Here is an 11,897-nt window from a genome sequence, read left to right on the forward strand (position 1 = left end):
TGCGCGCACGCACGCACGCCGTAAATCCCGCGTCCGAACGCGCAGAGGCGCTAAACAACCAGACAAGACCAGAAGGGCCTTGGAGCAAACTCACGAGTCACACTTGCTTTTGAGTTTTCTTCAATATTTAAGTTACTTTAAATGCACTCTTTGGTGAAGAATAAACGTACATGATTTAGGGGATAGTATGTGTGATGAATTTCATTCATGTGTTGATTTTTACCAAGATTTAATTGTATGATTGAGATTTTGCTGAAATAGCCATATGAAACAAAATACTGGGGTATACTTTAGTTTTTAAAGTAAACTCTAAATTGTAGCATACTTATAGTAGCAAATAGGCTACTGTTGTTTACTATGATATTTTCTATAGAAATTTTCAAAAAGATTTTAAGCATCTATCTATAGAATCTAATAATACATATTTATTGTCTGAAAGTATATTTAATCCTAAAATCTGACACAAAATAGACATTGAAATCCTAGCTAAACCAAATCTGAATAAAGATTGCATTTTTGAAAAGTGAAAATAAATGTTAATATTTTAAAAGCAAAATGACACATTGTGTGCTTGCGACATGAATTATTGACACAGCAAACAGAGCACAGCAATTCAGAATAATTTTCTGTGGATGAATACATTTTGCTGTTTTGTATTAATCATTTGCCCATATGGGCTTGTTTTTGTCATAGATGTTTCATGAGTAAATTAGATTTTTACTGCCATCTTGTGACAGCTAAGAGTTGAGGGCTAATGTGGTTTAGTGCAGTGGTTCTCAACAGGGGGCCCGGAGCCCGCGAGGGGGTCCGTGCTGACTTCGGGGGCCTCAGGATGACCTAAAATGAGACAAAGTAAGCATTGAAATACATTTAAGAAAACAATATATTTCTTATTACTTGGCCATTTTTTATAATGAATAAGCGTTTTTCTACTTAATGACAAGCTCTAAAAGATTTTATTTGGTAATATTTTTGTAAGTGGGAGGGAGGGGGGACTTTGAATATTGTTGAATTCAGTCGTGGGTCTCGGAGTCAAAAAGGTTGAGAACCCCTGCATTAATGGACAAAAAACGATCTTCTGTTTGTTTAGGGAAGTTCATGGTTGGTGGCTCAAGCTGCTTGTCTCTCGGGGTATAAATGCAGCAATTTACAACATCTAACAGCCTGATTCTATCTAACCAGAGAGTTTTGTGTGATTTTATATTCTGTTAGGAATTTGCTGATGTGGATAAACCTGAAGTTGTTGAAACAGCAGTAAAATCCAGAAGAAGACAAACCACAGCGGAAGCCCTTCAGAAAACTTTACTGTTTGAAGATATTCTTCAACCACCGATAGCTATAATATTTGCTTGTCATCAAATATTTAAAGCATGTCTTTGAAGACTTCGAAGACACCGTGTTAAAGAAGTGTAAGAGAAGCGTTCACCTTGTTATTAGGTGATGAATTAACCGCATGAAATGTGTTCACTTCTTGCAGCGTCAGATCTTGGTTAACTATCAAACGTCTTTTGTGCGTCTGGTTAGTCTTTTCTGGTGTGTTGAAGCTTTCATCTGAAGCGGAGTGAAGACGCATCTGAGAGGCTTTGTTTCAGTCCAGACGGGTTCACACGAGGAACAATCTTTCATGTTTGCAGAATCCGCATCTGTATGATCCACCTGTGAGAGTCTTTATGGGATCACTTTGAAGCAATGTTACTGACGATAGACAGATACGTTCAGACAACTTCATTTAAACCAGAAAAAAACATATTAACAGAGAATATTGAGACACAGTTTTCATCATTGTGTGATGAAACACCAGCCCTGAAGAAAAATGTTATTGCTAAGATGTTGGTTTTCACAGTTCAGGAAATTGGAAAATTCTCATGTATCGACTAAATCTCAGATTTTTCTCCTGAAATTGCTGATAAGAAAAATTTAAAGAGAAACAAGAGAGTGGGGATGTGAAAAATATAGACTGTGGAGGTAAAAAAATATATTCGATAAGCAAGCTTTGCACGTGAGAGTTCATATTGTGATCTTCAATAATATTGACTTTTGTCAAATCTGAGCTTATTTAAGACATCTCTTCTAAAAATCTTATGGAGACGTTTGTGAGATTTCTGACCCTTTTTCTCAAGAGAAATATCTAAGATACAGAAAAGTTTTACGCTAAAGTTTCCATTTGTTCTCCAATTAATTAAAAGCCAAAACTTTGGTTATATTGGGAATTGGAATGGTTTTAATGGTCTCTTTTGGTCTCTCTCTTGGTTATGTTGATGGCAGGGGCGGACTGGGTATCTGGCATTTCGGGAGTTTTGGAAATAGTGCTTTGGCCGCTCAGCTGGATGTATTATATTCTGTATTCGCTACACGAATGCAGAAGACACGTATGCATGCCACCCCCCCTCCGGTCGACAGTTTCAACGCCGGTGGAAGGCCGATGTGGGCCAAAAAAGCCAGGGCCGATTTTTCTTTCCTGTCCAGCCCTGGTTGATGGTGAAATGCAACAGAACACAATATAATTTTGTATTTGTTTTAATGCTAAACATTTCTTGATTCTTAATAGTACTTATATATAGTAATAGTACTTGATGTAATGGAAACCACTCTGTTATTTTTTCAGCGGGGATGTACTGTATTCACATTTTTAAGCGCTCACAGAGCTAAAAGCAAACAGGAGATGTGTTTACACACTCCCACACTATATCTGACTTTATTATTTCACAGCGGTTCACAATCAAAGCCAGTCGAGCAAACAACTCCTCTTTTAATTTTACATTTATACTTCCCTTAGAAAACCGAATATCTGAAGATATAGTGTAGTGTTTGTACCGGCTCTCTTATTCTGAAGGCAGGTCATGTCATTGTTTAACCATTAAACTACTGCGCCCAGCCCTCTGCTTATGATCTCTGACCACTGCATATCTGACAAACACATCATAGCGTTCATCCACATACGAAGATGATCACCAGAATTCTTCTGCTCCTATTTCTGCCGTCTGTGATAGCACAGGATCTCTGTGAAGGTAAACCCGGTGAAAATCTCTCACTATTCATTTCATAATTGAGAATTATTGGTGTGGGTTGGTGTGGGAGCGCTGAGGTTTGAGTGTTTGTTCTTGACTTGGATTTGTTGTAATTATTTTAATCTGGAGATTCGCACAGCTGCTTCTCACAGCGGAAAGAAAAGCATGCTGAACACAGTTTAATACATGAGAAAATGTGTGTGTTGTTCATCGGCTGAAATGTTTGCCTATGATTTTATTCAGTTATTGGACATAATTTTGCTCTTTAATCGTCACGTCTAATTGAATCAGCCCAATCATACAATCTTGATTGTATGTTTATGAATCTAATGAATCTGATGCAGATCTGGGTCGTATTTAAAGGGATAGTTCACCCAAAAATAAAAATTCTGTCATGAGTTACTCACTCTCCAATTTCTTTGTTTGGTTGAAAACAGGGAAAGATATTTGGAAGAATGCTTTTGACCAAACAGTTCTTGGACCCCATTGACTACCACAACAGGAAGAAGGACAACTGACAACCCAAGAACTGTTCCTACATTCTTCAAAATATCTTTGTTTGTGTTCGACAGAGCAAAGAAACTCATAAAGCAAATTTAGTCAATGGGGTCCAAGATCTGTTTGGTTGTAAGCATTCTTCCGACTATCTATTTGAACAAAGAGTTGTACAGAACAACTGGAAAGCAAGAAAATGATGACAGAATTTTTTTATTTTGAGTGAACGGTCCCTTTAACCTTTATATCTGAGGAAATAACACTGTCAATGTCGCTCAAAGTGAGTTGAAGTCAATTTTAACTATTGCGGCTGCGACATCATTGTCTTGGATTTTTAAGCACGCCGTGACCTCGATCTGTTTATGTTTCTGGTACATTGAAAGAAAGATGAAATATTTCAAAGTCAGTGTATGTGAGGACTCGATCATCACTGAACGTCTAAACGTTTTAAATGTCATTTTTGTCTTTTCTTCTTTGAACGAAAAGAGTGTTGTTTATTATTCAACATTCCGGATATCAGTCCGAGAATGAAGCGACACATCATGAGTTCCCTGCTGGGATTATATTTGACACGCTGATGGTATGTGAGGTCACACTCGGCGGAAGTCTTATCAGCCTACAAAGTAAAGAAAGTGCACTTCACTAACAACAAGTGAAGATTTCTGCTTGTTAAATCTCTCTCTCTCTCTCTCTCTCTCTCTCTCTCTCTCTCTCTCTGTAGATGGTAAAGACGGATATAAAGTCCGACTCAGCATTAAGACGGCTCTTGGAGATAAAGCTGTAAGGTTTTGTGTCTGTATTAACGTATTTACTGGTTTCTTGCAATTGGTTTAATATTTCAACGTTGTCTCTCAGTATGATTGGAACGAGAGCGAGATGTTCCTCTTCAGATCTTCTTTGGCATTCGCCATGAGGAAATACACCCAGGAAGAGAAGTTTGAGTGAGTAGCCCCCCCTGCCCCTCGAGTGGATGACACAAATCAGATGATGAAAAGCCAATCTGAGGCTGTTTGTGTGATAGTGATTGGAAACGTGTGCAGTATGATTCCACCACAGCTTTGAGTCAGAGACCACAGATGCCATCCATGTGGTCAGGTTTTATATCCGTCACTGAAAGGAAATTGTATTTGTTGTTGTAGTGGCCTTGAGTTTTTGAAAGGTAGGGCAATAATAAATGTGATTCGTTGGTTTTTTTGTAGCTCATGCATCAGTGTTGCTATGATTCAGATACTGAGTTTGTAAATTTAAACAAGCGCTTAATCATAATTTAATGTTGTTTAGGCTTTAGATATGAAAGACGTGTCAAATCAGATGTTTGGTCATGGGTTTGACACTCAAGAAATGCTGTGGAAAAAATGAAGAGACCATTCCAAATGTTTATTTAATCATTTGTAGATGTATTGTGGTCATTCCTGTCCTGTGTTTGTTGAATTACAAGAAAATCAAACCTCAGGGGTGACATAAAGTCATTCAAAAGAAGTGTAAAAGACTGACAGTATGACCACACACATCAAAACTATGATAAAAATCCTGTTTATCGCATAAACATTAAAAAACGTGTCCTCAAGGACATGTGGAAATAATGTATAGAAACAACATTTTTGTTTGAAGTTTGGTAGAATTATTGTTAGTAGTTCACAAAATGAAACGAAAATGATCATTTTACCTGAACACATACCTATAAATAGTGAATTCAAGTTAAAAATGGTCTCTTCCTTTTTTCCACGGCTATATATATAGGTGTGCTCCGAAACACAAAAAATATCCACATATAGAATATAAAATCTTTTAACATGTAAAGTCTCACTTCTGCCAATGCGGATCAATGATTTCATGACATCATTCTGCACTTCAGCTTCTCATCAGATTCCAGTCTGAAAGGTAAAATGAACACTATTGACTATTTTTAAAAGGGGGAGGAGCCACTCAATATGTCCCGCCCTTACTTTCTGTTTAAGTGTTTCAATTAAAACAACGCATTGAACAAAGCCGGGTATCTCAAGGCCCTTCTCTGGATCTTTAACATTCATTTCCCCAAGTCATTATTTAGTGAATTTTAATGATATGAAGTGTTGCGTCCTGTCGTTTCAGTCTGATGACACATTTAACATTTCGACACATACATTTGGAATTATTAATACCACATAGTATCGCAATTTAAAGAAACTTCCGAACGAAATCATTAGGAATGTACTTTTAATGAGATAAATGATTTGCTTTCAAATGAAACCCAGCGGAGACCAAAAAATCACACATCAGGTAATGATGCTCTCAGCTTCATCTAAACACATTTTCTGCACATGACTGATGGTGATGATTCACTCAATGTTATACTGAATTTTACTGGAATTAGGAGCCCATCACTCATGATGTAGCAAATGTTACTGATACAACAATCAATGTATGAAGAACATGCTCAGTTTTTGTTGTCCAGTCAACCTTTTATGAGCAAACGATCCCATACGAAGGAAAAATCCCAGATGCGATCCAATGAATAGTTATTATGAAAAAAGGAGTCAGAAATCTCCTGTCATTTGAGTTTCAGAAGAGATCTTGACAATGTCTAAAATCTAGCTCAAATTTGTCAAGAAATATAATTGAAGATCTCAATATGAACTTCAACATTTCTCATCAAATCCAGATGATTTAACCTCTACAATCAAAATTCATTTTCCGATTCCATCTTCATGTGTTTCTACAATAACACTCTCTTTTATTACAAATTTTTGAGTTTTAGCGAAGTAAAGCACACGTTACCATCAATTGCAGTCACGCAGCTTCTTTCAGACGAGGGCGAGCCAATGGTGAGGTAGTTGAAGACCAGACTAATTCATTTTACGGGTGTAATTACAGGCCAATGTCAACTCTAATGGGTCAGGGGAAATCAATTCAGGTCAAACCCTGCTAATCAGATCCGGTTGTGTAATGATGGTGAAATCTCAGAGCGGAGGTGTGGAGATGCTTCAGGCTTGTTTGTTAGAGAACCGCAGTATTGATTCATGTCCGCATGCTGGATTTGAAGCGTGCGCTTCTTTCGCTCTATCATGTCACAATGACGTCATGGCGTGTTTGCGTGTGTGTGCTTGATTCACTGACCCTAGGTGTTGGGAAATTGACATCTGATAGCTTTCTACTTCAAGCTAAATAAATCCATTAGGTGCCGCATCACATCTCTAAAATCCTTTAAATAGCCCAAATGAAGATATTTAGACTTTTATACTGTAGAACCATGACTTTTCCGGCCCTAACCGAAGACGCTTTTTTGTTTCTGTATTAAGGATAAATAAAAACAGAAAAGGCAATTGGTGAGACACATGAAGAGTATGGGGGGGTAAAATTAATGTAGATTTTAGATGTAAAATAATCTGGATTTGGGTGCAATTTGATGTGAAATGTTTGAGTTCATTTTGAGATCTTCAATAATATTGACTTTTGATTAAGACTTGACAAATCTGAGCTCAGTTTGACACATTGTTGACATCTCTTCTGAGACATAATTAAAGAGATCTTATCTGTCACTTTTCCATCTTATGGGTTTTGTTAAGGCTGTGTTTTAAAGGTATCGGCTGTTTAAATACACCTCCAATATATGTGATCTGTCCATTTTTGTCATCCAGAATCTCAAACATACTGGTGTGTAATGAGACCAAACGCGTGTCGTTCGTGTTCGTGGTGACATCACCAAATGACTCAACCAAACTGATTCCCAAAGATCAAGTGGCATCTGCAGTGAGGTGAGCAAGTGCTAACTTTTACTGGTTTGGACTTTAAATGTCCTGATATAGCAAACTAAACGCCTGACTGCACACGGGTAACAACGTGACACACTTGTAAACATTGCTGCTCTGTTTTAAAGCCTAGTGTGCACTGACAAGACCTTGTCAGACATAAACATTTATGTTGAAATACAACATTTCATGTTGTAATTTTAAGAATGGAATTCTGTGGTACTAAATTAAATCTACTTATAAAGTTTCCCAACAAAAGTTTGTTCAAGTGTTCTATTTGTTTACTTTTTTAAACTAAAAATAAGAACATTTACGTTTAGTCTACTATATAGACTATACCTAATTTTACAATATTTAAGTATATTTGATTTTATAAATTTATTGAGAATAAATTTTGTATTTGCTTGTATTCAATCTTTTAATGGAGATATACAAAGAAGTATCCTTGGCTTGTTGTGTTTACTTTTTTGATTAAGTAACCGATTTAAACACTTTTCTCGCAGAGTTTAACATTCTGTGTCTTAATAACTTAAGTGTTTTAGTTTATATATTAATAATATAATATAAATAATACATAATTATCACTAAGCTCGTTTAAAGAAAATTGTACATGCAGTATAACTATACGTCTAAACTAGTAGTAAACTAAACTAGTATGTGAGGATTTCTTAGTATGAGAGAGTACTTCAAAGTATATCTTCTTAAAATCAAATATGTTCCACAAGTATTGAACTACAAACCATCAGTATACCCTAATGATTATGTAACATATTGCGTACATTTTATTAAACTGTACTTAAAAGTATAATCTTATCAACTAAATGTAGTCAATTTTTGTCCCAAGGAGTATTGAAAGTGTAACCTCATTAGTATACTAGTTGATTGATATTATACTGAAAATATACTTATTTTTTAGGGACGCTCCAGACACTTTATCTTTGATGAAAGAGTTTATAATTTGTTTGCAACGCATGGTATTTGTCTTAAAATTATCCCAAACATCTGCAGTTGAAATGCACCTCAGAATGTGATCTGTAGTTCTCTAACACGTTTGTTATTATTTCCAGGAAGCATAGGCATCGCCTCAACAGTGCGTTTCTGCTATCAGACGGTACTCTTGAATTTGTGGGAATTCCACCAACACTGGCAACCCCCATCACATACAGCACTCAACCGTGGCTCATCGTGTTTGGAGTCGTGATAGGAGCCGTGGCCGTGGGGATTTTATCTGTACTGATGTCCACCATGACCAGACGAAGACGGTAAGTTTGTGTACTTTTACGTTTGTCTTTTCAGTGCACTGCCTGGTAAGGATCACATCTCAAGCCTTGATGTTACCAATCCCTGTATCTGATCTGACCTGTTTATGACTCACAGCAGAGCTGCAGATAAAGGCATTGATTCAGGCAAAGAGGAAGAACGAATAGAAGGATTTGTCAAAGAGAATGGAACATCACTTACACGCCTGGACTCAAAAGATGGCGACTATAATAAGGCATTCTCCAATGATGAGCGCTTCACAAAGCTGTGAGACCCGATGAGACCACTCCGCACCTTTAAATCATTCACTACCAGAGAAATATATTCTAAATGTCTATGGTTTATTTGTTATTTATGAGTTTTGAAAGAGTTCAAAGATGAGGAACTCAAACATACTTCCTATAACAGAAAGGTTTGTATGATAAATTTCTCTCTACAATCTATAAAATGCTGTGTTGGTTCAGGTGGGGTAAAATAGGGACAAACCCAACTGTTGTTTTAATCTAGAAATCTTTCATCTTCATTTGACTCAACCATGGCTTGAAACAACCCAGCACAGGTTCACTTACCTGCTTCAACTGCAAATGTCACTTCACAGTTTGATCCTTTCCTGGACGTTGTTACAAAGTAAACTATTGTTTGCTTTCTCGGCAGGAAATGCTTGAGTGTGAATGATATTCTCAGTTACTTGTTTGTTCAGCATTTAATGACTTATCCAACAGAATGAATCATTTATGAACAGTGTTGGGCAAGTTACTCTGAAAAAGTAATTCATTATTAGTTACATAATTACATATTCAATAGTGTAATTAGATTACTGTTCAAATGACTCTCTCCAAAAAGTGTTTAATTATTTTACTAATTACTTTCTATGTCAACCTTGATTAGTTCAAGACATGAAACTGCTCATTTAATTCATTCAAATAAATAATATAAAACTACATAAAGTAGCATTATTAACTGACCAAAGTATTACAAATGTGAGAATTATACATAAAAGCACAGATTTTAAAGATAGACTTTGAATTTTGATGTCAATTCTACTGTTGCACACACATATATTACACAAAGCATTTAGTTTAATTATCAGAACTTTAAACAACTGTAATTTAATTACAGAAAATTTGAATGTGTTGTTAGACATTGAAAATGACATTGAAAGCTTGTTTACCCAACAGAATTTATCCATTGTTTATAACGAAGATGTGAATGAAATTTTTACAAGTTATTATATTTATTTAAAGCTAAATGTGAAAATATCAAACACATTCAATTCAATTTCATTTTTAATGTAACCAATGAAAATACTGGATACTTCAGGCACACACAAATAAATATATATAAATATATATATATATATATATATATATATATATATATAATGAAATAAAGCCAACCTGAGCCATTAAAGTTTGTTATTACTTTTTCAACTAACCAATTAACTAGTTACACCCAACACTGTTTATGAAACATTTACATGCTTCTATAACATCAGTCAATTCCTCTCTAGTGTCAGAAATGACCGTGTGAAGCATCACTTGTGATGGCCGGGTTTATCTTCTTTAATTGATTCGATGCTCCAGCGAATGGGAAAATCTCTTCAGAGAACATTAAGCTCTTCTGAGAAAATTTCTACAGTGTAATAAACAGCCACGCTCTTCAGCTAATATAACACATCCTTATTAATCCCCGAGGGACAATTTCATCTTCACAAGCGTTTCATGCAGCTAGAGTCACAGTGAGACATCATCAGATAAACATTTTATATTATTGCACTGCAGTACTGTAGGAGTATATCACGAGAACACTGCAGTATATTTACAATGTGTGTGGGATACCCTTGTTCTCAAAAAACTCCCAAAGAAATTCACAGATGAGATCTTTTCAACATGTGTCTCAGATATTGCCCCTGAGAAAAAGAGTCTGAAATCTGAAATCTGACATCATTAGAGTTTGAGAAGAGATGTCAACAATGTGTCAAACTGAGCTCAGATATGTCAAGTCTGCCATCAAAAGTCAATATTATTGAAGATCTCCGTATGAACTCAAACATTTCACATCAAATTTACCCAAATCCTGATTATTTTACCTTTACATTCCTTTTCTTGTGTTTCAAAAACTCTTATTTGTTTCTGTTTTATTTGTCTTTAACAACAATGGAGAAACTTATTATTATAGATAATATTATTATATTATCAAATCTCATTAGCTATGAAAGAGCAACTTCTCCAAAATAAAAAGTATAATTTCTTATAACATTAACATTCTAGAACGTTCAACCTTGAATTTAATTTGCCTTTTTTATTATATTCCCTTTTGTCTTGTTGTCTATTTTTAAGTGACATGAAATGATTCAATCTCACTTATGGTTAAATGTTTACTTTTATAACAATGTAAACGACATCAACGAAATCTTAATGAATAACAAACTTTAATGGCACTCAGGTAGGTTTCACTTCACTTTTATAAAATATATATTTGTGTGTGCCTAAAGTTTTCTGTAGTTTCATTTGTTACATTAAAATGACATTGAATTGAATGTGTTTTTTCACCCCTGGCTTTATAAACAAACACAATAACTTGTAAAAATCTCATTCACTTCTTCGTTTTAAAATAATAAAACCTATTATCTTGAGAAAGACAGCTTTCAATGTCATTTTCAAAGTCTAACAACACATTAAAATAAGCAAATAAGACACATAGTAGTGTTTATATAGAGATATCATAGCAATACAGAAGTTATTGATCTATCGACAAAACTCTTGTGAATGTTTTTTAAGTTTCGATTGATTTTGAGTTATAAGAGAAGAGGGATGTTCTGAGCACAGTCAGCTTTAAACTGAGCACGATGGGGTTTTACAGGGATGAGAATGTTTCTTAGTTAAGCATTAACCTCCTATTCAATCATTTTACTGTGAAACAACAACTGCCGCACAATCAAATCTCAAAGGGAACGGAGCTTTCTTTGGGTTTTAATGATGCAACATCAAAGAAATGTTTCGAAAACGCATTTTGAGTAATGTAACATCACCATGGAAACAGTCGGCTCTAGAATTAATCACAGTCAAAAAGGAAATATATGGACATATATGTGCATATTGCGTATTTTAATCACACGTGCACGTTGTGTAACTGTGTTGTTTTACCTCGAGAACAGCAGGGGACAAAGTTCCACGGCCATTATAACGCAAATGAGTCTGGGAGGATCTTTAACTATTACGAGCTTTCACATAAACCTAAAATGAACATTCATAAAAGTAGACATCTAGCACTGGCCAAATGAACAGAGAGCTGAAATAAGAGTAATGACATGTGTAAGGCATTACTGGACCATCAGAAATGAGTTTTCCTGGTATTACGCCAGAGATGACTTCAGAGAACGGTTTATCTCATGGACCAACACCAA

At 35.5% G+C, this 11,897-nt stretch overlaps 1 protein-coding gene across 2 annotated transcripts; it reads left to right on the forward strand.

Moving 5' to 3' along the window:
- Positions 1 to 2,652: 2,652 nt before the first annotated feature.
- cltrn (collectrin, amino acid transport regulator) lies at positions 2,653 to 9,439 on the forward strand. Of its 2 annotated transcripts, none has more exons than XM_056732177.1 (6): positions 2,653 to 3,008; positions 4,225 to 4,283; positions 4,359 to 4,444; positions 7,121 to 7,237; positions 8,299 to 8,493; positions 8,609 to 9,439. In XM_056732177.1, exons 1-6 carry the CDS (start codon positions 2,945 to 2,947, stop codon positions 8,760 to 8,762), a joined length of 675 nt encoding a protein of 224 aa, XP_056588155.1. In that variant the 5' UTR covers positions 2,653 to 2,944; the 3' UTR covers positions 8,763 to 9,439. The 2 variants fall into 2 exon arrangements, with proteins under 2 accessions (XP_056588155.1, XP_056588157.1); XM_056732179.1 differs by having other exon boundaries at positions 2,656 to 3,008; positions 8,612 to 9,439.
- Positions 9,440 to 11,897: the final 2,458 nt, after the last annotated feature.

This window comes from Triplophysa dalaica, chromosome 20 (genome assembly GCF_015846415.1).
Source record: "Triplophysa dalaica isolate WHDGS20190420 chromosome 20, ASM1584641v1, whole genome shotgun sequence".
In the NCBI taxonomy this organism is placed as follows: domain Eukaryota; kingdom Metazoa; phylum Chordata; class Actinopteri; order Cypriniformes; family Nemacheilidae; genus Triplophysa; species Triplophysa dalaica.